This window comes from Aptenodytes patagonicus, chromosome 1 (genome assembly GCF_965638725.1).
Source record: "Aptenodytes patagonicus chromosome 1, bAptPat1.pri.cur, whole genome shotgun sequence".
NCBI lineage: Eukaryota > Metazoa > Chordata > Aves > Sphenisciformes > Spheniscidae > Aptenodytes > Aptenodytes patagonicus.
In genome coordinates, this window is record NC_134949.1 from 66695119 (window position 1) to 66719794 (window position 24676).

At 43.8% G+C, this 24676-nt stretch overlaps 1 protein-coding gene across 1 annotated transcript in view; it reads left to right on the forward strand.

Moving 5' to 3' along the window:
• FAM180A (family with sequence similarity 180 member A) overlaps positions 1–24254 on the forward strand; it is a 28288-nt gene extending 4034 nt beyond the window's left edge. Inside the window, exons 2-3 of the mRNA XM_076328751.1 lie at positions 22513–22613; positions 23642–24254. Coding sequence (XP_076184866.1) covers positions 22513–22613; positions 23642–23986 — 446 coding nt within the window. The 3' untranslated portion in view covers positions 23987–24254. The remainder of the gene's footprint in view (positions 1–22512; positions 22614–23641) is intronic.
• The last annotated feature ends 422 nt before the right edge of the window (positions 24255–24676 follow it).

Sequence of the window (24676 nt, forward strand, 5' to 3'; positions counted from 1 at the left end):
TCTTGCTGCGTGGGCAAAGGATGAGCGCCTTGGAGATTAGGGCATGCACTGCATCCCCACACCTTTTGACCTTTTTTGCCTCTCTCCCCCCCCATCTCATATTGCACCCTTACAGCCAGGCACTCCCTTCTTGAGCAACTTCTGGGATTCCACCGCTGACAGTAGCACTTGTTTGACATTTTTGTCTTGGACAGCACGAGCAAAGGGAATGTGGCCTGAACACAACATGTAATTACAACACAAATGGTCAAACACATATACGCATATATGCCCAGCAGACCTTCAGTATACCACGTTATGGCCTTGCCTTATTTAAGACATGCTGAGGTTTCCAAAGGTCTGGTCCAAGGTTAAAAAGAAATTACACCAGCTGGACTGGCTACAAGAACATTTTAAAATGCAATATCTATTTAACGTCCTTTAATTTCCATAAAGCCATTGTTATCCAATTCTTAAAATATATAGTGCACATAAAACAATGAAAGATATGAAATGTTATGAAACAGAGCCAACTCTGTCTAAGCCTGGCTGTGTAAAGAATGTTTCTTCCTATGGTGAAAATGCAATATTTCCCTTTTCTCTGGCTCCCACGTGATCACTTGGAAAATTACCTCAGCTGCCCCAACTTCCCTGCTTGTTGGACCCATGCCAGTGACCTCACTGGAGCTGCAAAAGGCTTGATCGATCTGCTGCAGAGGTTTTTCCCACCTACCCCGAGTCTGTTCCATAAATCTGTACCAGTTCCTGGGAATGCCTGTTTGTAGGCTGGAGTCTTCTGGTCTGGGGGTTTATTTGTCTGATGCGAATTATTACCTCACCAAGTATTGCAACTGTACCTGTAAAGAGAGGGAGGCACTGCCTGAAGGGCAGTCCGGGATTGAAATTCAGAGGAACTAGCTTTGCAGCTGGATGACCTGAAGAAGACAATTTATATTCTTATGCTTTTACTTCCTGAATTCCTTTGCAAAGAGTTGTATAAGAGATGAGTATAAAGGTAAGTCATAGACCTAAATATAGATCCTTAAAAACCAAACTGTCCTACACTGCAAGTAGTAGGAAGGAGGTATTAGAAGAATGTTTTCTGCCCTTGAAGAAATTAGAAGAAAGCAAAGACAAAAATATGTTTTCAAGCAGGTCTGGAAAATATTTGAGAATTAATGAACTAAGGAGGCAACTACAATATCTGCATGGCACAATAGTGTGTGGAGCAGAGATTACAGACCCAGGGCCGAGGCAAGCTGCCTGCCTTGCACATCACGGGACAGTGCAGGGATTCCAGCTGGTGTCCCAGCAGGGTGATAGTCACGTGCATGGCATGTGCCCAAGGGAATGAGCTCTGCCTTTCAACAACAATCACCTGGTTAGACCCAGTGCCACAGTGATATGGTCGTACTGCTTCTGGCTCTGACATCTCTGCCTTATGCTTTGCTGTGCGGCACAGACGTGGCCCTCCCGTTCCTTGTGGCAGATCCCTTGGGCATCAGCTGCGGTGGCAGTCTGAAGCTATTAAACAAACATTTATTGCAGGAAGAGCAGGAAGAGGACTGAAGAAGGGGCTGAAAAGGGATTAGTTATTAGTACCCAGGAAAGCTGCTTGGTGTTGCGAAAGGTAGCTGGAATATAACAGTCTCTGAACGGATTTAACCTATGTAGGATAAATATACAGTAGGGTAGGGCTGCAACTGTAATCAAAATCCTTTCTAGTATGTCCTGATTCCCCAAATGCTCCTTTAGGGGCAGACTTAGTTAATTTGACCTGCATGGAGGATGATCCCTGAATCAGAATTCACAGTGGATACCTGACACTGAAAGACATACAAAGGATGCTTAAAAAAATCAAAGTTTATAATCTTTTCTAGGGCAATGATGATAAACTGATGAGATCAAGGGGAGGATAGATTATAGAAGCTTCCACGTTTTAGTTTAGATCACGGATATTGTACTCTATAAAAGCAGTCATGCTGCTAGCAAGGAAGGATCTAAGTGATTCTGAGGATCTTTTCACCACAGAAAGCAGCCAAAAAATGGCTAAAGCTTCCAGGTCTTACAGTCATAAACTGGTTGACACACTCAAAAGTTAAAAAGAGAAAGGAGCTAGACAATTTTGAGCAAATCTGGGTAAGCAACAAAAGGAAGACACACGAGGTAGAGCTGTTTTGTCTTTGATATGTGCTAGACTAAGTGAGAACTATGTCTACTGACATAGTGAAAGTGGCACCAGTAGAATCTTCTAAGTGATCCCAGTTCCATCACAGTACTGAGGACTGGCAAGTCAGTAAGACATTTGCTGTCACTTTGGTCATTTTTTTAGGATTCCTGCATGCTGTAGTGTCCCATCTATTTGCTTCAGTCCCAGGTATAGAACTGTCATGGGATCCAGATCAGTTTGCACAAGGGTCCTCATGTTCCAACCGAAGTCCAGCTCAGAAGCACCTCCTGCCATTTAAATACCTCCTTACACTTTCACATGGAAATAGCTCCCTTCACCTTACCTTTAACAACCGCCTCACTGCTCTTAATGCATGCTGTTAAGCCAATGTTTCCTGCCGTAGGTGAAGCAGCTCTGTTATGAATGAAATAACTCATGTATACATGCAAAGACTGTAGAGCACTCTGAGAGTCCCCTCCTGATTATCTTACACTCAACTGCTGGGCCCAGAGACCCCATGAGTACCTGGCATTATGCAAACACACAGACTAAAACCCAAATCTTTCTTTCTCCAAAGAACTTTCAGTGTAATTAAGGAGAGGAAATGTTAGCATCCTTTTTCATTGTGAGGCATGGAGTCATTAAATCACTTGCCCCAGATCTCTTCAGGATGACTGTGTGCATGTAGTTCTGTATGTTGTTAATAGTGGTGATTTTTTTTTAAATTCTGTTTCTGAAGCATAAAGTGCTTTTCTTGTTTTCTTGGGGTAGATCATGCCAGATTCAGCAGGAGCATAATGACTTCTCAGGCAGAAAGAAATCCTGTCAGAAGCACTGAATAGTACAATGTCATTGAAAGGAAAGTCAGCAGGTCTTAATGAACATCATCAGGTGGCAGAGACTGATTACTCAAATAGTGACAGGCAAGATGTAAATTGCTGAGGTAAAGCACTGAGTGGTGGAGCAATTAACTTTGCACGCGGTGCCTGTGCTCAGGTTCAAGGCAGGGCAGGACCCATAAGGCCAAGCCTAGGGTGTGGGAAATGAACACTGGTGCTTGACCGAGTGCACAGCCTGCACCCACGTTGAACCCGGGCTCTGCAAAACCATGCATTCTCCCTCTGCACCCTGGTGGGTCTGCTGAAGGGAGCTGAGTCCATTCAAGGTGCAGAGAAGCTCACTGGAGACATGGACCTGGCTGCAGCAAAACAGGGAGCTGTGCAAGTGTCTTGAAGTGGGCAAACCAGTCTGCTCCTTGCTTTAACTTTAAAAGCACTGAAATGTGCAAACCAGCACCGCTGAAGTCAATGGGAGTTTTGCCACTCTCAGCAGTGAGGCCACAATCTCAGTCATTGTCTGGAATGTGGTTTCCTGTAGTAACCTTGATTGTTAAAAGCTTCCAGCCCAAAGGCGTTATTTGTTGGTTAAAGTGTTTTTCAGCAAAATGGCACTGGCGTGGGTGAAGCTCATGCAGGTCAGCTACATGGATAGCTGATGGTGGGAAGCAGAGGAGAAAACATATCAAAGCATCACAACAAAAAAAAAAAAGCAACTTGAGGATAAGCTGCAAATAACACTTGTGGGGAGACACATAGACAAAAGTCCCCAAGGGGACAGTCATCTGTGGGGTTTTCTCTCCCACTGGAAGGAAAGAAAGCAGAGGAAGGGATCCTGTATGCCTCTATTGTCCCTATGTCTCTTATTACCCCGAAACCTCGTTTTATTTGGCTATTGCTATGGCAGCTTTATGATCTATCCCCCCAGCATACTTGCTAATGCAGAGATACTAAATCAGCCTGAGTCTGCACCACAAGTCACAGGGCTCCCTTGCCTACTCAGTGGCTAACCCTTAGTCGGTAATTCTTTTTATCCACCCTGAGGTGCTCCAGGCTGCAGCAATAACCTGGCTCCTCCTGTCTTGCTATCGTGGTGCTTGTCGCAGGGCGACAGCTATGCTCAGCTGGAATAAGCTCCACTATTCCCAGTTTCCACAAACATTCCTTTCCTCTGGTGAAAGCGTATGTGGGGCCTTTCCTGGCCCAGTTTGCTGGTTACGTTTGGCACCTCCCCAGTTCCCCTGAGATCGGCACGCATACCATTCGTCCTCTGGAAATTCCTCCCCAGCCACAGGGAAACAGGTCACCAGCCAGGAGCCAGGCTCCAAACTTGCTGAGTCTCTCTCCACTCAGGAGGAGCCAGGTGGGTAGCTGAAAAAAAGTCTCTGAGAAAGGGAAAAATAAGTTGTTCAAAGCTCAGAGGTTATTTGGGAGGAAATGGGACAGTGGAAGGGCAATGCTGTGCTGCAGTCTTGTGTTGGAGACCCAAATGCACAAGGTCTTCTGCGACACCTGCGTGACCTCCCTGCACCCCCTGGCATGGCACTGGGGAAGCAGAACACTTTGGTTAGGTTTTGCCTAATTGTGAACAGGGTAAACTGCACCGGACTGGATGTGGATATCTGCTGCCAGCCAGAACATCAGGATTTCATTGTCTCCATCTATTTGGCAGATGGTAGCATGACCCAAATGGAGCTGATGCTTCTAATCTCTTCTCTGTCTTGGAAAGAGTACAGACTTTCCAGTCTGGCAGGGCTTACTTGAGCCACAGAGAAGGACATGAGAAGCAAAGGCAAAAGGCAGAGATGGTGAGAAAGAATAGAGAAAAAGCTGGAGGTAAAAATGGCAAATGGAAGGAAGTAGTATGAATGAGAAGAAAAGAGGAAGAGAAAGGAAAAGTGTGGAGAGAGAGAAAATGTGATAAATGTGGATGGGAAAGATTAAAGCACACATACGTTTAAGATTAGGGTAGCATTCATCCCCTTGTCAGCATGGTATGCAACCCCATTTGAACCTGCCCTTCAGAAGATGTCCATCTGTCACAGCTGGTCTTCATCTTATCCGTCTGCTTCTCAGGCTCATGGGATGGCTGCATTTCTCTGGAGCTGGCACTGCCTTTTTCTCATGTAAGCAGGACTCGTGTTTGCTTCTGGGCCCCACCAGCCTCTCAGTACACCAGGATATTGAGATACACTAGTCTGGGCAATTCACCACCGGTCACAGTATAAAAGTTAAAGTTACTGCTACTGAATCAGCAATATGTCGAGGTCTCTGCACATGTCTTTTTTTTTTTTTTTTTTTTTGCCTCCCTTTGAGCTTTCTAAACTATGTAGGTGTGAAAAAAGACTCTTCCCACTGCACAAGAAACAGCCTGTTTTATTCCACAGAAGCTGCAAGAACTTGCTCTTTTACAGGGCTATGAGGCTACAGCATTTCCCATTAATACCAGTCAAGCTTTCCCATTAACACCAGTCATAGTAACAGTGCCGACAGCTGCACAAGTCCCTGTTTCCCCCTATCAGTCCCTGGAGGAATGGATCAAGTTCTGCAAGCCCTCACTTTCCTCCCTGGTTTTCATAATGCTCACAGCCATGACATTACGTTTTTGTTTATGCCTGGCTCTGAAGAAACACAAAGTAATTGTTTATTGAATTTATTTATTAAACACAGATTTTATGTCTGAAGGAACTGTTCATGTCTCCTAAAGCCCCCTCCTAAAATAAAAGACATTTAAGGCATGCCTCATTCTTATTTACTGCAATTGTTCGTGGCTTGGCACTGAACAAACGGCATTTCCAGTTAAACACTACTTGTAGACGTCCTGATATAGTATAGCATGTGTTAACTGAAACCATTCATTTCTCATAGTCGCAGCAGCTTCTGGTTTTCTGGATTGCCATGCCAATTTGGCAGAAAGTTTTGGAAGGTAGTAAGTCTAATGATAAAAACGTATATACTGCTTGTTTTTTTGCTTTCTACCACCAGGGTTTTTAATAAACAGAACTCAAAGGGGCTGACATACCTTGACTCCTACTTAGCAAATCTAAAGCTCAGTTGGGTCCTCATGAAGATGCAAGGATAGAAAAGTACCCAAAGATACCACCACACTGGGGTACCCAGATCAACAACAGATACAATCAGGCCCAGTTAGGCTCAAGTGGCAAAGGGCAGTGTGTGACTGCTGTGTTGGGGTCTCCAGCAGAAGGAGGATGATGACATGCCCCTGCTTCCACACAGGATGCCTGGGAGAAGCCAGGGTGAAATGAACAGGCAGCACGGTGTCTGAGCTCTGCTCAGAGGATCCCAGTTTTGATGAATGGACTACAGATACCAGGTATCATCTGTCAGCTATCAAGAACAGCCAAAACCTGCTTTCTGGCCCAGGCTTAGGGTTTTTAGCTGCGTTATCTAACCTTCCTGCCTTCCATACCAGGTCCTTGTCTCTCACTGTGCCCCACCTCTCCCTAAAACCAGCCCTGCTGCACAGAGGGAAGACAGCAGCCACTTGGCTGAGGTCTGGGCAATGTTGCATGCTGCAGATGGAGGGAATCCTTCAGGAATGAAGAGAGCTGAGGGGAGGATATAGTTGTTTAGCAATGGGACTGAGAAAGATGAGGCAGTCACAAGCTGGCAACTGCACAGACTTGGGGCTTGTCTTGCCATGGTGATGTATTTCTCATGTTCACAGCAGGGAAATGCTGTGGGCTCCAGCTGATGAAGTCTGTCTTTAAAGAGTCTGCCTGGTAAATAGCTAAGTGTTAGGGATGCCATAAGAAATTGTATTTCCCTAGAAAGACACTCCTTTTCTAGACAGAAATTGTATTTAGGGAGCAGGCTGTCGGACATTTGCTGGGAATTTCTGGATGCCCTTCAAACCCTGAACAACTAACTGCATGTGCCACAGATCATCAATCCAGCACGTATCCGGTTATGTCAGCCCTAATCTCTGTGCATGCTGCTCACAGCCAGCGTGGTCCAGCTGAGGTGAACTCCAAAACTGAACAACGTGTGCACATATATCTTCCAAAGGAACATATGGGGACTCCTAAGCAAAATATCACCATCAAGGCAAAGAGCTCAGTTTCTACTTGCACAAATTTGTCAGTGAGGTAAATGTAACCAACTTGTCACATGTCTTAAATACTCTATACCACTCCCACCTTTCTATTTACATGATCAAAGATGGAAGTGTGTATCATGTCCGGCTGGCTTTTCAGACCCATCCATTATGTCCCCCAGAAGTTTTTCACTCCTGGTTGAATTCATGCTGCCAATCAAGACATAAACTGTCAAAGAAGTAAATGTATCTCCCCTGACGCCTCTGTATATGAATGCTGCTGAGCCTGAGGCTGGACCTCAGCACCCTCTGAATGTCTGCCCGCTGAGTTGGAAAAGAGTGCTAGTCCTTCTCACTGCAATTCAGCTGGGAGCAGCTACTTGAACATACGGTTTACTTATCTGTTTTCAAAACTCAGTGCATTTCCTTATGGGTGCTTTTGTTGACAAAGTAGCACATGCATTACTTAAAGTTATAAATCACCTTCTGAATGTCCCTTTCACAAGCAACTGAAGCACTCACACCAGCCTCTCTCTGTAACCCAAGGCAATGGGTAACAGCTACTAACCCAGTGTGTCCGAGGAGCTCAGCCATGACAAACTACTTTGCATTCTGCTTCATCCTTAATACCTGCGCACTGCTCAGAGGTCAAAACAGAACTTAAAGATTAATGGGGTTAGCATTTAGAAGTATAAATAGGGGAACAAGTAGTCCCTGCCTTATTTTGTGGCCATGCTAAATGTCAATCTACCCCTATAAATAATTAGTTCGTTCATCATTCAGACAATGATTACCTCTTACCTATAGGCCAAAGACCAGTAATAAAATTCCCCTAATATGACAAAAGAAAGTCATGTGAAGATGATGTAAGATGAATATCAATCACATGTTCATAACCAGATGATCTCTATAAGCTTACCTGGGAGACCATCATCACTACCAAGCTGAGGAAGAACTGTCATGCAGAATTATCACACGATGAAGTCTATTTTTTGCAAGGAGTGCTTTTCTAGGCACAAGACAACAGATGTCAGATTGACCGAAAGATTTTTCATTAGCAGCCTATAATGATAACCCACGGAGCGTATACATGCTGGCAAAAACTTTTCTAAGTAAGCACATTTCATTATGCAAGCTTCAGAGTGTTCGAATTAGTAAGAAGAAAGCCCAAATCCAGGAAAAGACAGGTTGAAATTTACAATGTGAGTATCACAGCAGCTTATCTAAAGTGCTTCTCCACAGTAATAATGTCTTCTTTACCAGTCCCCATGCACAGAGGAATTAAATCAAAGAATAAAGTCCCAGCTGGTTTCAGTCAGCAACATGTTAGAGCTTTTCACTGGAAATCAAGTCTTCCTCCCTTTCTCCAAATTTATTCTTCCTAAGTTTAGAGCATGAGGTCATTAACATTTTTTCCTTAAACATTTACTTAGACTATTTTCCTGTAAGCCAAAATCTATTTTACAAGTTCAGCTCAAAACACTCCAGGAGAAGAGAATGTATGGTAAGGAAGAATAGTACTGAATCAAATATACGGGATAAACTGGCACTGTCCTCTTGGGCTGGGAGCCATTGAGAGATGGCATCCCTAAGGGCAGGAACTGCAGCAGTGAAAGATGTTGAGTTTTGAATTTCCATCAATTTCAGGAGCAACTGTCAGCATTTTGTGCCTTTCAGGTCCCACTCCTCAGAAAACAAGATATTTGGGTTATTTTGTTGGCTGTAAGATTTCTGTAAGACTGAAATTAAAAAAAAAAGTAACCACCTTCTCTTCCCTCCGATCCCAAGCAGGCCTTTCACAGCACAGGGCTCTCTGTGACCTGGCTGCCCACAGAGCAGCGTCACGGGGCTGGTGGTGCCAGCTCAGGTCATCTGAGGACCTTGTCCACAGTGTCCAGCTGCCTTTAGCAATTTTCAATACTCAAGGTTCTGGCAGGGCTTTCTGTATTTAATGGTGAATCCAGTTGTACGTCAGTCTCAGCTTTACTTCAGCAGATCTAGGAATAGTCAGATTTTAGGAGTGCATGAAATAACAAGGAACAGTGGAAAAATGACAGCTTTGTAAAATGGAAATCCCTTATGTGTGTTTGTGGAGTGGGGAAGGCAGCTATATAAATAATCCATTTTGCATTCATCCTTCAGATTTCTTTGCTATGTTTCCAGCAATATTACAAAGATTGTCTTGGCCCTGCATTGCATCAGCACACATTGAAATCCACCAATTAGACTTTGTGGATGATTATATTTGAGTTCCATTAACTTTTTAATATTATTTTCATGCAGATACAATGGAGCCCAGACATTCATGCAGGTGTGAACTTGACAGAATAGGTGCCTTCTCATGGTGATCTTCACTCACCGCTCTAGAAGACACACGCGGTTCTCCTGCCTCTTACCCAGGGATGCAGCACAGCTTTTCACCCTTCATGTTCCGCTCAGGTGGCAAAACAGCTGTACCAGTCCAGTTCAGAAACATACTTGAATCCATCTTCACCTCTGAGTTACTTTCTCAGACTTCTTGTCTTTATCATCACTACTAGAAAACATACAACGTTTTGAAAAGGCATTGTCTCCAGAAATAACTCATTTTTTTCACAAAAAGGACCCAGTATCCCCTTGCTTTTTGTTTATTGGGCAAGGCTGATTTATATGCTTTCTCCATTCAGCACATATTCATGTCATTAAGAAAACCAGCAGCAGGTGCACTGACATTTGGAGCTCAATGAACAGCTGGAAAGGCAGCTGGGGTTTCCCTGTTTTTGAAGAACAAGTGAAATCCCAGAGCAGAGGAAGCAGAAAACTGGGATTTATGTATTCTCCTCCTAACAATTTATTTCAACTCGGATGGGGATTTGAAGGAGAGGAAGACAATTCTGGTTCTTTCTAATCTGAGGGAGAAGAAATGGTCAATAATGTTTATTCCTCTTCAGTTTTGAGCTGCGATATTGATACTTAGTGAGTTTGAGGAATAGCTTGTTGTTTTGCATGTGTGCTACTATATGGGGGTGAACAGTTCATACATGAATAAAATAATAAATAGTTTGTTATGAGTTCAATAACAGTTCCTAGATCCACTGTCAAACACTTGAATTTCCTTGCTAGTTGACACTATTCACAGATGGCTTAAGTGAATAATTCCAGGGTCCCCATCATTTCTTCTGTTTTTCTTCACCTCAGCTAACAGCTCGATGATCTCAGTGGGACAGTTCCCATAGGATAATTCAGCACAGGACAATTCAATCAGCAATAACAAGAAACCTTCATTATTTTTCTTAATCTGCAGATCATATGGCCACAGATTTTAAAGTCAGGATGCCCATGTATTTTTTCAATTTGGCCACCTGCACAGAATTTCATGTAGTGTCTCTTTCAACAGATTCAATGCATTGTGTTTCATTAATGCATATTTTCTGAAAAGGCAGACAGTTCGAACTGGAAGACATCATGAGGTGGAAATCTGCTAATTCTCTTGTTAGCATGTAGTAGGACATTTTCATTCTCCCAGATAAAAAGGCAAGGTAATTTCAAAGAGACGTCCTAAATCTACATAGTATTGGTTGTTTAGATAAAGCACATTATATTGTTCCTACTCTCTGAGAAGACATTTTATGGAACTAGTCAATGACAACAGTTAATACTTGGACTGAAGAATCTGAGCTGTCATTCATGATAAAGAAATAAAATTCATACTGCTCCCTGCTACGTCTGTGATTCAAACTGGACCTTTGATTCCTTTCTCACCAGTTGAATTTACTCTGTTAAAAGTTCAGGGGGATTTAAGCATAGAAGGGAAAGAAGCGTTCGGCAGCTAGTGGTCCTGCAGCCGATCCTCACCTCTAGCAGGAGCAATGACTACACTAGTTGAGGTGGCCATCCACAGAAAGGAGCCTGTGAGCTTGGTGGTGAGATCAAGGGCGTGTAGGCATGAGGAAGGGCTTCTGCTTTTCCTGACCAGGGCTGATGTCCATCCTTATGTCACCTGAGAACTGGAATCATCACCATATGTCCGAAGAGCAGTTGGACCACACTTGCACTGGGAGTTTCTCACATGTAGGAGTGCTGCTGGCGTAGCAGCTGTGATGGGGAGTGAGACAGCTAAAATCTACCACTCTTCCTTCGGTTTGTTTTTTCCTTTCATTCATTACCAGACAGATCCCTGGCTTGGCTTACTGTGTGGCCATACAAAGTGGTGTCAGCACAAAGGGAAGGAGGGAGAGCTTGACTGAGGGTCAGGAATGCCGGACTGCCCCTTGAAGCTGCAGCTGTGATTAGGTCAGCCTCAGCAAAACCCTAGCTACTCAGTCTCCTTTGTCTGCCAGGAAACCAAGGAAGCCTGACTGAAAAAGAAAGTACAACAAATTGTAAAAAGGCCATTCTTAACTACTGGACGCCTCTCCTCTGTGTTCAGTGTCTCAGCTCTGTGTAAATACGTAACCTGGGAGGTGGTGCAGGGCTTGAGCCCACCCCTTTGGGCTCTGTGATGCTAATATGAAAAGGGCAGAGAACTGGAGAGAGAGATTTGGTTTTGAAGGGCTTGCCTTTCAGAGCAGCAACAGCACGATGCATAGATTTCTTGGAGCTGCTGCAGCTCTGTCTTTTCCCTCGAAGCAGAGCTCTGATTTCCATTGTTCTCCCTCCATTGTTCAACAGGAGAGTCATCCACTTTGCTCTGCTCCTAGGGTCCTTCCCCATGGCTCAGCACCGAAACACCAACACCCGGCTGTATTTCTTCCTGCCCTCATTCCCTCCCTTCTCTCCTTCTTCCTGGGAGAAATGGAAGTAGATTGGATCATCATTATATCCCTTCACTTGCTCATTTGTGAGAAACATTTTCAAATGTGTTTAATTAAGATTGCTTTGTGTCTTCCCCTTGCATAAGGGCTGTTGTGAGCAACACAGATAGGGAAGGAGAGGTGACCCTGCAATGAAGACGGGGATATAAAGCACTGGTTCATTTCCCAACTCTGCCTGAAATTTCCTGTTACTGAAATTGCTTATTGCCTCTGTGTTAAACCTGTGGAACAGGGTTGATATTTCCTTTCTTTATTGCTGCCCTTCACTCATATAGTGTTCACCATAGCCTACGCCCAGTTCCTGGTAATATGGCAGCAAACTGAAGGGTAATGATATATTTCACTTCTTTCCTTCAGTTTCTCTGTGTGCATTTTTTCTCTCCATGCCTTCTACGGCAACTTTACTCCAGCACGTTAAAGGCCTCTCTTGGCTCACTGCATCTTTTTTTGTGAGCATAAATAATTCCAGGTGGGGACCCCCTCTTTATGACCAAGGGAAGAATAAATAACACAGCATACATTGCTCCAGGCTGGGAACAGGTGAAAATGCTGCATAATGGAAATTCCATCTGAGGGAATAAATTCTCAGACCATTTTAGTTGGTTGATGCTAGTCATATCTTTGAAACCATTTTACTTAAATCATAAAAGAAAAAAATATCCTCTGCCTCTCACAAACACAGGCTTAGATGCACCTTTTCCTTCTCTAGCAATATCCATTTCTGTAAACATAAGGGTTTTCTGGTCTTTCTAATACACCTTTACATTTCTTACTCATGCCAAGTAGCTAGAAAGGCTATTACCACTCTAGTTTTTATACAGAAACTCTGTTGCATGTTAATCTACTCTAACACATCTCAAGTCATTTATGAAGTGCAGAAGTGTAGGTTGGAGTGGGTTCTGTTTTATGGAACTGAGATACCCTTTCAGAGTATGTGTGTTTCTTAAAAAGGAAATAAATTAGTAAAAGGTAACTTTGAAAAAACTGATTATGTGATGAACTAAGGAATTGAATACAATCTGTTATTAATTCTAAGTGTTTTAAACTGGTTTTTTTTTCAAAGAACAGTGTTCTGTTCTTGCCAGCTCTTGCCAGCTTTTGTAGGGAGATCTACTTCCTACATCCTTATTGAGAAAACTTAGACTTTAAAGATGAAGCTTTTTTCTTTTAACTATTTTTTTAATAACTAAAAGAAGAAACAAATGTCTATTCTCACTTTCAGCCAACAGGCAGGAATAAAGAGAGACCATTGCCACTATTAATTTTAGTCTTAGGAGCCAAGATAGCAAGGATATGAAGCTGAAAGTAAAAAGAGGCAAATTCTCTTGGTAGCTGCTTTTAAAATGTGTTAGTTCATGTTGGTTTGTAATTAAAGTGTCTTCTCCATCTCGCTGCTGTGTACTCCTAAGGGGCATTGGGATTTAATGTCCCAATAATGGAGATTTAAATGTATTAAAGTTGGAATGCACAAGCCTTTGCATTGCACTTGTTGTCGTGGGAGCTACTTATGTGAGTAACTGCAATTCCAGATACAAGTTTCAGAAGCTAGCTTATAGCACTGCAGTGCTTTTTCCTTGTCTTTCTAGGGATTTGTGTGTGTTTCCCTTATTTTATTCCTCTTGCTCTTCCTCCAGCTTCCCGCTCTTTCCACTTCTCCTGTGCTAGGACAAAGTGTTCAATCATTTCTAATATAGCAGTTTTGATACAGGAAAGCAAAAACTCAGGAAGCTTAGAGGAGTTATGTCTGAGCAAGCTCTGTTGCAGGGCTGGCCAGCCAAGCCTCAGGTTCTGCCCTGGCAGCGATTGCAAGCCCAGGGCAGTATAAACACCTTGCAGATGGTGAACACACATCCTTCTGGGGATGAGGCAAGTGCAGGACAAGAAGTAAAGAAGGATGGGATTACTATGCATAAAACCTGTTCATCACTTATTAACACTGTAGTCTTTGTGATTTACATTACTACTTTCACTGCCCACCACGCACCTCTCATAGGTCAACACCACTTCACCCTGGAGGAAGCAATGCCAAGATCTGCTGCAGGCACAAAGCAGGTAGCTGCTCAGGGCAGCAAAACATTTAGTGACTTTGATTGACTGCAGGATGGTAAGGACAGGTATTTCACAATTAGCCTGAGGCAGTAAATTGGGGATAGTAAATTGTTGCCTTAGGAAAGGAACAACTCAGCATAAGGACCCACCAAAGAGTCATCTGCAGAAATAAAACTCTTTACGCATAAAATATACTTCTGGCCTGATTGTAAACACTCGTAAGCAAGGTGATCAAAGAGGAACATGAAACAAAAAGCCTTTATCAAGGGTATGCAAACTTTGACACTTAAGTTCTCTTCTCTTCTGCAGTGCATGGTCAAGGAGAAATGTAGAGACTGAGTTCAAAACAATGCTTCCCACACACTGTTAAAGAAAATCCTCTTGTGAGCATTTCAGGCATTTGTCCTAAGATCCAAAGCAACAATGACTTCTAGGAACTGCCCAGCAGTCTCTGCAACAAAACAGGTTCAGCCAGCCTAGATCACTCATAATTTTTGCATGGCATTACAATGGCTGCTGTGTCTGCCTATACAATCACCTTGTGGACAGTGCTGAGTTCATTTGCTTTGGCAAATGCTTGAATTCAGATTGAAGAATCATCTTCATTTTTCAAAGAAGTCAGTGCTATTGAGAAAATCTGTTATCAGGTTATCAACAAATGTCTTCTCTTGATGGGAGCCTCTGGGTGTGCTGAGATCCATTTAGTGCAAATTCCAGGCAGGTTAGAGAAAAATGTCGTGACACAAGGAAAATTTCCAGCTCACTAGAGGAACCCGCATATGCTCCAGGCTGACTAACAACAAGCTTAAAAGGGTTATGTATCTGGCCCAGGAGAAGGCTTTTTTTGACTCTTGCAGAAGCTGGCATAAAAAAAAGGCTGAGCATGGCCACGGATTTTTTTTTATTTGCTTTTCTAGCCATGTGATGTTTAGGCTAGGGAAAAACTCACACCACTGGAGTATAATTCAAATGTTCTGTTTGTCTGGGCTTCTTATAGGACAGAACAAAACAACAATAACCAATGAATTTATAAAAAAAATGTTTTACATACTTTACCATGCCTTCATGAACCATAACCTATAAAGTTTTACATTTTCCTTTCCTTTCATTTAGGGGAAGTATGCATATTTGTTTCCATGCACAAATGCATTTGCAGCACTGAACAGCTATTTTGTAGTAAACACTTTTATTCCCTGCTTTACCAATAAGATAAAGCCAAATAGGGAGAAATTACTGTCATTATAATTTGGGATGCATTAACCTCTTTCTATTGAGGTCTAGGAGTCCTGACTTCAAAAGCTTTGAGCAGGAAAGGGAAACTTTTGCTTTGAGAGGTCAAGCTGGATGTATTGCTGAGCTTGTAGCAGTTTCTCACTACTAAGGGGTGGTTGTGAGCTTGCAGTAAAAAGACGGTTGTGGTGGTCTGAGATATGGTTTTGCAGACCCCTATTAAACCCTGTTACAACTGCTGGCGAACACATAAAGGAGTTTCAGAGATTGCTTTTCCTTTTTAGGTCCATCACTGAACAGGAACTGCTGCTGCCTGTGCAACCACTCCCTGCCTAGCATTCCCAGAAATAGGGAGCTGGTCCCAGGAAGCCAGTGATGCCCAGAGAAATGATTTTCATGAGTTTCTTCAGAGTCAGGCCATAGTAATCTAAGACAAGAAGACACAACTGCCAGCCTGCTTACTGAATTTGGCTTATAGGACAACTCCAGTTGGACCACTGCCTTTCCTTATGCCAACAGGCAACTCTCCTTTGCTTTGCTTGCAGGGAGTCAGGAGTTTTGGCCCACAAGTCCTTCTTGTTCCTCTGCTCCTCCTGTCCTTCATGAAAGGGGTCCCACTGAGGCAATGAGATAGCCCTTTTCCACGCCCCTGAAGTCAATCAAAATAATTCCTACTGAGTCATGACCCCAGTTAAACTGTGTTAAACTGTGTTCATGTCCTGGAGCCCCGGGGAGCTGTACGTGTTTTGGAGCGATGGCCTGCACAGGGCCTGATTCATGCTCTTGGCTTCATATCTTTTCGTAGGAGAAGAAAATGGCATGATGCATAAATAATTGAGCACTCCTGCTCCAAAGACATCACAGGCAGCAATTGGGAAATCATGAGCAGGAGTGTGGACTGGAAAGCAAAAGCAAACATCTGTACCCTCACCAGTGAAACTGCATGGAAAACCTGGGAGGGGATCACAAATGTTTAACACGTGACTAATGAGGTCCAGAAAATTCTGGCACAGTTCTTAAAAAAAATATGAAAGCATTTTTAAAATAAAACTATTGCCAGCCTCAGATGTGACGTTACATTTAAACTGTAAAGAAATTTCTAAGCTGTCATGAGCTAAATAGAAGCAGGCCAATGAGTTGGCAAATACGGCTGTAGCTCTTGTTTGAAAACACAGGTAGTCCTTAAGGAGAAGTGGAGTTGAGTCAACAGAGCTGTAGGAGACTGGACGGACTCCTGCAATGAGCGGTGCAGAAAACAGGGACTCCTGAACCACATTTTGATGGGCACTTTTAGCCACACTTAGTACTAGACTTGTTGGCTGCCCACCCTCTTCAGGCACAAGCAGTGGTGTGCTCCAGGACACAGGATGAGGCTGTTCAGGGTCGGCAGGTGGGCTGGCAGCAGGTGGCTGCACTCAGGCACACTTCTCCCATCCACCTCCAGCCCTGAGACCTCAGTGGGCAGTGAGGGAGGTCAGATCAGGGACCACTCCTAAGGCCCTCTGAAGAAGGGATTTGGAATAGGATGAGCCTGGTAGTACACAGATATATAATAGAAAATGTTTTCAGTAAGGATAATCAAAACCTTATTTTTCCTACCTCATCTCTGTGGATCATAAGCTTTTTGTTATGTGACTTTTCAGCCCTTAGGACAGAAGCACCCACATCTCCATTGGAGATTTCTTTACACATTTGTAAGAGAAGTAAAAACAATAAATCAATAGGAGTCTCTCCACTGACTTCAGAGATCACTGGATTGGGCTTTCTCTGTCAATACTGATTAGGGATCTCTCCTCCTTAGACATTCACGGCTACTGCCATTGAAACGAATTGGCTGCAACATCGCTATAAAATGACGCACATTGTTCTGCATCTTGCTATGAAATAACTGCTTGACAGTTTTACAGGGAACTCCCTTGGGGAAGAAAATAGTAAAGAGATGGTAAGTCACAGTAATACTCCTCTGCTGTTCTTTGATACTCTCCAGCTAACTCATGTCAAAGATGGAAGTAAATGCAGGAAGAAGTAAAGTCAGCAGAAAAGTTTCAAGTGGAATTTGCAATCACTAAATGCAGAAACTGGCTGCAAATCTTTCTCTGTCTCAGCTTTTGTGCTTAACTGTGTGTTAAGTCAGTGTAATGAAAATCAGAGAGTACTTGCTCTAAATGTTCACACAATCTTGGAGGAACTCGTGAATTCATGGAGAGGACTGTGGAGGGAGTGATATTGGAAGGATTTGACTACTGTGCAGGAAAAGAGAGAAAGGGAAGGACTGAAATAAAATGTGGATCAGGAAAATCAGATCAGGAAAATCAAAATGACAAATACAAATGAGCTCTGAAAGAGTTTCTGATTAGATCCTCTAAGAACTGTAACAAAGTTTGATATGTTTTGGGAACAAGATAATGAGATCAGGGAGTCAGTGCTAGCCTGGTCCCTACAGAGGATGGCATGCTTCTGATACGCATACAAAGTCCTTTCTTACAATACAGCAGCTCAGGCTCTTGTCCCTTTGAATCTCCTAACCTAATCCCTGTCATCCTGGGAACAGCTGGGTAGGAAAACCCAGCTGTTTTCTGAGGTGTTACCTGTGATTCAGCAAGTGGGTCAGTACTAAATGGAAAATATGGCATTCATTTTTAGAATCATAGAATAGAATCATAGAATCATTTAGGTTGGAAAAGACCTTTAAGATCATCAAGTCCAACCTAGCACTGCCAAGTCCACCACTAAACCATGTCCCTAAGCACTACATCTACACATCTTTTAAATACGTCCAGGGATGGTGACCCAACCAATTCCGTGGGCAGCCTGTTCCAATGCTTGACAACCCTTTCAGTGAAGAAATTTTTCCTAATATCCAATCTAAACCTCCCCGGCGCAACTTGAGGCCATGTCCTCTCATCCTGTCACTTGTTACTTGGGAGAAGAGACCGACACCCACCTCGCTACAACCTCCTTTCAGGTAGTTGTAGAGCGCAATAAGGTCTCCCCTGAGACTCCTTTTCTCCAGGCTGAACAACCCCAGTGCCCTCAGCTGCTCCTCATAAGACTTGTGCTCTAGACCCTTCACCAGCTTCGTTGCTCTTCTTTGGATGTGCTCCAACACCTCAATGTCTTTCTTGTAGTGACAGGCCCAAAACTGAAGGCAGTATCTGAGGTGCGGCCTCACCAGTGCCGAATACAGGGGCACAATCACTTCCCTACTCCTGCTGGCCACACTATTTCTGATACAGGCCAGGATGCCATTGGCCTTCTTGGCCTCCTGGGCACACTGCCGGCTCATGTTCAGCCGGCTGTCAACCAGCACCCCCAGGTCCTTTTCTGCTGGGCAGCTTTCCAGCCACTCCTCACCAGGCTGGTGAGGGGTCTGGAGAACAAGTCTTATGAGGAGCGGCTGAGGGAACTGGGGTTGTTTAGCCTGGAGAAAAGGAGGCTGAGGGGAGACCTCATCGCTCTCTACAACTACCTGAAAGGAGGTTGTAGTGAGGTGGGTGTTGGTCTCTTCTCCCAAGTAACTAGCGATAGGATGAGAGGAAATGGCCTCAAGTTGCGCCAGGGGAGGTTTAGATTGGACATGAGGAAAAATTTATTTACTGAAAGAGTGGTTAAACATTGGAACAGGCTGCGAGGGAAGTGGTGGAGTCACCATCCCTGGAGGTATTTAAAAGACGCGTAGATGAGGCGCTTAGGGACATGGTTTAGTGGGTGGTGGTGTTGGGTCAATGGTTGGACTCAATGATCTTAGAGGTCTTTTCCAACCTCAATGATTCTATGATTCTATGATTCTTCCCCAAGCCTGTAGCATTGCATGGAGCTGTTGTGACCCAAGTGCAGGACCCGGCACTTAGACTTGTTGAATCTCATACAGTTGGCCTCGGTCCGTCAATCCAGCCTGTCCAGATCCCTCTGTAGAGCCTTCCTACCCTCAAGCAGATCAACACTCCCACCCAAATTGGCGTCATCTGCAAACTTACTGAGGGAGCACCCGATCCCCTCATCTAGATCACTGATAAAGATATTACACAGAACTGGCCCCAATACTGAGCCCTGGGGAACACCGCTCGTGACCGGCTGCCAACTGGATTTAACTCCACTCACCACAACTCTCTGGGCCTGGCCATCCAGCCAGTTTTTTACCCAGCAAAGAGTACACCCATCCAAGCCATGAGCAGCCAGTTTGTGCAGGGGAATGCTGTGGGGAATGGTGTCAAAGGCTTTACTAAAGTCCAGGTAGACATCCACAGCCTTTCCCTCATGCACCAACCGGGTCACCTTGTCATAGAAGGAGATCAGGTTGGTCAAGCAGGACCTGCCTTTCATAAGTCCATGCTGACTGGGCCTGATCACCTGGTTGTCCTGTATGTGCCGTGTGATGGCATTGAGGATGATGTGCTCCATAACCTTCCTTGGCACTGAGGTCAGACTGACAGGCCTGTAGTTCCCTTTCCCCCTTCGAATGTAGTTTAAAGCTCTTTCAATGAGCCCTGTTAACTCCTGTGCAAAGATCCTTTTCCCCCTTTGAGACAGGTGTACCCCATCTGTCATCAGCAGGTCTGGTGTTGTGTAGACTGATCTACCATCAAAAACCCCCAAATTCTGCCGGTGACACCAGGCTCGGAGGCAAGTATTGATCTGCTGGCTTTTCCTGTTTCTTCCCTCATCATTCCCTGCAACTTGAAGGACAGAGGAGAACACTACTTGTGCTCCTGATCCTTTAACCAGTTGTCCCAAGGCCCTGAAGTCTCTCTTGATTGCCCTCAGACTTCTTGTTGCAACTTCATTGCTGTCTACCTGAAAAATCAATAATGGATAGTAATCTGAGGGCCATACCAGGGTAGGAAGCTTTCTCTTCACATCTTTAACGCGGGTCCCAGGGAGGCAGCAGACTTCCCTGAGAAGTGGGTCCGGTCTGCATATTGGGCCTTCTGTTCCCGTCAGAAGGGGGTCTCCTATGACAATGACCTGTCTTTTTTTCTTTATGGAAGCAGTTTTGACACAGGGTGTAGGCCAACTTAACCTCCAAGCTAGATGTGGGAGTCCTTCACCGAGGCTTTTCTGGGTGAGTGGTGATGGGCTGAATCTGATGACTCCTAGCTCAGCTCTGTGGTAGGAATCTGAACTTGTCCTGAAAGCTAAAAGCGACCGGTGTGATGACAATAAGCATGACAGCACTGAAGCAAGATGCCATAGACACCTTTTCCATGGCTCAGGGAATATCTGAGATGTAAATCACCTGCATGTGTAGATGTACTCTGCACTCTGCAGCTGTTTCCACTGAAAGGGCATCTAAAAGAGATAAAAATGAATTGTCATCATTATGGACTGGATTTCTGCCAGCTGCTTAGTAATTAGAGTTTTAATTGCCCGGTAATAAAAATTTTAATTACTCAGCAATTAGTGCTTGAAGTTTCAAGTGCTTCACATGCACTCAGTTGCATTCTTGAGTTGCCAAAAGCAAAAGACGGAATAGCTCCAGTGTGTCTCAGCAAAGCTCTGAGCAAGAGGGGTGAACATCAGTGATGGAGCAGCAGCAGAAAAAGGGTATAGCCCCAGCTACCAGTGGTTAGCCAAGCAAACACTCTTGCAGAGCAGAACCTGCAGACAGCTGGTGACCTTTCCCAAACTCACCACCTCCTCAGCTGGGCCAGACAAGATGGTCGGGTCGTAAAGGCATCATGCTGGGGAAAGGCTACTGCAGAGACCAAGTCCTTTTCAACACCTCTGTTCTTTTACTTGGTGCATTCATTCCTTCAGGCTTTTAGTCACATACCCTGCAAGTACTATTTAGTTATTTAACAAGTTTTAACCTAAACTCACATGGATCCAATAGGAACCACCTAGCTCTGTAGGTGTCTTACCAAAATGCCTGAAACCCATCACTACAAGATGCATTTACAGTTAGCAGTATCCAGCTGCAGTATGTTTATTGCAATTCAACAAACTATTTTACCTATACTATACTCCCCAGCTAATTCAAGGCCAAAATACCCTTTGCTGGGTCAAGCATGAATTACTTCATACCTAGTATTATCCCAATTAATTTTTCTTATACTAGATAGCAAAGGTCCTAATTAACACAATCTCTGAGGGCCTGGTTTCTTTCTCCTTGCATTACTTGAACTTAAATATCATTAAGAAGTCAAACTTTAACAAAGTCAGCAGTTGGCAACAGCCCAGGAAACAGGACTGCATTTAGGCTACAGAGTCTGTGCCTTTCAAAAGGTGGGGTTTTTTTCCTTTTTTTAATTGCTTTCCAAATTTACCTATTGGTAAACAACAGTTAAAAGTTGAGAAGTGGAGTTTATGAGGAAATGCACCGATAGTCACATAAGTACAGCTTTAAAAAAGCCTTCCTGTTCCTGAGTATTAGAAAAAATCTGACCAATCCAAACTATGGTTACCTAAACATCAACATCTAAATCATATACACATAATATTAAACAAAACAGGGTTTTTCCCCTCTGCTCTGAAAGGAACTGACACCTTTTAATAGTACCTAGTTACCTGGTTAGTAACCTAGTTAGTAACTCAAAGCGTTTAGGTGGTCTGTAACGTAGCATCAGATGTTTTCTGTACTCGGTACTGTACAGGTCAATGATTCCACAAATGCTCTACCTCACTGGGGTACTGAGTTCAGGGGCTATACATATGTTTTCTGTCTCACTTCCCTGGGACAATACCTGTAGTACACTTCACAGTGGCAAATAAATACCTGATCATAGCAGACACTGTTGTTTCTAGCTATAACACTGTGAAGTATTAAAGTCATAATAAATTGGGATTTACCTCATTGAATGTAGCTGTCTTGTCTAAGCTGGTAACAGGCTCAATGAATAGACATAGGCATCTCCAAAGGGTGAGTCACTCCTTCCAGACATATATGCCCAGGACAGATGAGGTGATCTACTCTCTGGAGGAGCTGTCTCTATCAACTAAGGAGACATCAACTTTTAGACAGCTGAAACCAGGAGAAATGTAGGGTCTTAGAAGTTTGTCCATAGGAGAATGGCCTGAAGAAAGTAGGCTGTGTTGATGGTCAGTATTGATTTCCCCTTGCAGAGCCAGGAAAAGAACATGTATTTCATGCAGTGTTGATGTTGCTGTTACCATTACTATTCCTTACACTGTGTCTGCACCTCAGAGTCACATGCTTGGATTATAAACCACTCTGTGTTAGACACTGTATAGATACAGGACAAACAGCTGACCTCCATCCCTAGTAGATTATGGTCAAAGCAGTCCATGCCGCCCATTTTATTTACAGTGAGAAGTCATACTGTACAGTAAGTCTTTGCAACAGGCAGTTCTTTGGTTAAATCTACTATTAAAAAGTGTTTCCTCTTTTCAGTGTTTGCCACCCTATGGAACCTCTCTTTTCCCATTGTTATTTTCCAGCTATGCTTTTCCCAGCTGCTCAGCGATTCAAGAGGTCCTCAGCTGCCTTCCTTAACCCAGTGCTACAAAACTCGCTGGAAGATGTGGTCCTGCTTTACGAGGTTCAGTATATGGGAGCAGATGGTACCTTAAGCCCTAACCAACACTGGGGTTACTGTCCACACTGGGGTTATCTATTATCTGTCTTCAAGTCACTTTTACTCATCTCAGCAGTAAACCCATTGCTGACTATGTAATAGCTCACCAGAACGGAGGGAACAGACATATATATGACAAACTCGTCATATATATGTGCTTTCAGTGCTTAAGCAGGCAGCAGTTGCCTGCAGTACCTCAAATGTGGGTTCTAGCTCATTGACAGGCAAAGTGAAAACGACAGCAAATGGCTTTCCACTGAAAGCAACTTTCTTCCAGAACAGTTACGTATTAACAACACAATGCATTTAAATTCTTTGGTCTGAGTCTCAGTCCCAAATTATTTGTTCAAATCATTAAAGCCACGAGTACCAGTCATTGCAAAGTAATCCCAAGGGCATGACTGTTTCACCCCAGAATGATTCAGGTCCCCTTTTTCACAGCAGTGGAGACTGCAGATGTAATGCACAGTCTGGAACAGTGTCACATGGTTAGCTAAGGGAAAGTGGCCCACCTGAAGAAGGTGCATGGGTCAAATCTATCTATCCCACACCTTCAGAAACTGGGATTGGATGACCAAACAGGGGAGATGGGCTGGGAAGCTGTGGTCTCTCACGCAGAGCTAGGCCACCACTGCTATCCCTGGCAGGGCAAACGGCCTTTCCGAGCTGTGCTGCTGTCTCCACCTCTCCAGTCCTCATGTGGCACCAGCAGCAACCCATGCCTGTTTTGGACAATAGAAGACTACCTGTTTTTTCCTTTTCCTCTCTCCTTTCCCCGTAACCTGTCTCTAATTTTTTCAGGTAGGTAACACAGGAGTCCAATGTTCGCATAGATACTTTCTGATCTGCCCCACCTCCAGCCAGTGCAATGACAGTTTTGCCTCCATTTGACCTAAAGTAAAGATCTAAGGACATGTTGTTAATTCACTTACACTCTGCCTAGAGTCTCTTGGAGAAGATAAATAGCTTTCTGTGTTCTGATTTTGTACCAGTTTCTTTTAGCTGAGCTTGACATTGACAAGGGTCAGAGGATCTCCATCAAAGATGAGGAGCTCGCTTCACTGAGGAAGGCTGCGGAGTTTGACACCATCTGCAATGAGATTATCCCCAAGAGCATCACAGAAATCCGCAGGCTGACTAGCAGGTTGTCTTCCTACCCAACAGTCCTCAAGAAAGAAGACTTTGAAAGGACGGTGCTGACCATGGTCTACACGGCCTACAGGGCTGCTCAGTCCCAGGGGCACCAGAAAGACGCTTGGGCTGAATCCTTTGTCAATCTTTACAAAGCCCTGAAGCATGACTTGATGTTCCCATACAACAAAGAGTCATCACAGTGAGAGACGATGCAACAGTAACTCAGCCACCTCTTCCGGTTGATAAGGGACACATGTAGCACGTCCTCCACTTTATTCTGTAAAGAGTTTAATAGCCTGCTTCATGAAAGATTATTTGTTTTCTAGCTCCCTCTTGTGGAATCCACTTTATAGTTCCATGTTAAATAGGGAAAAATATTATATTCAGTCCTGGGAATTCGATTTTTGTGCTGGCTTGGAGGCACATTCTGTGACAAGCAAAGAAGGGAGTCTGGTGTACACCCCAGACAGACATGCCCTTGTTTCATCCTGTGGTTTCCTATAAGAAATACATAAGTATACTATGCTTGTGCTCACATACCTGTGTGTATGTGCTGGAGAATGCTGCTTTCCTAGCCGGGGAAACAAGTTCATATTTTGGCTGGCCAGTAAAAGAATATTATAAAGAGAAGCAAAGGCCCTCTGTAAAAGGAAGAGGTTTCATAATTGTCAGCCTTCAGAAATTATGCCAAATATTATTCATTCCGAATATTCTTGTAAATAAGCACTGTCTGATTCACTTCATTTGGCTGAGCCAGTGTCTAATTGCAATAATGTTTGCAGAAGAGAAAGGGCATTGTGAACACCAGCAGCAAACAATGCCTGTGAACATATTCCCTGCTTCCTAGAGCCACCCTCCCAAACAGTCTGCAATGATTCTTTCATTATTTGCAC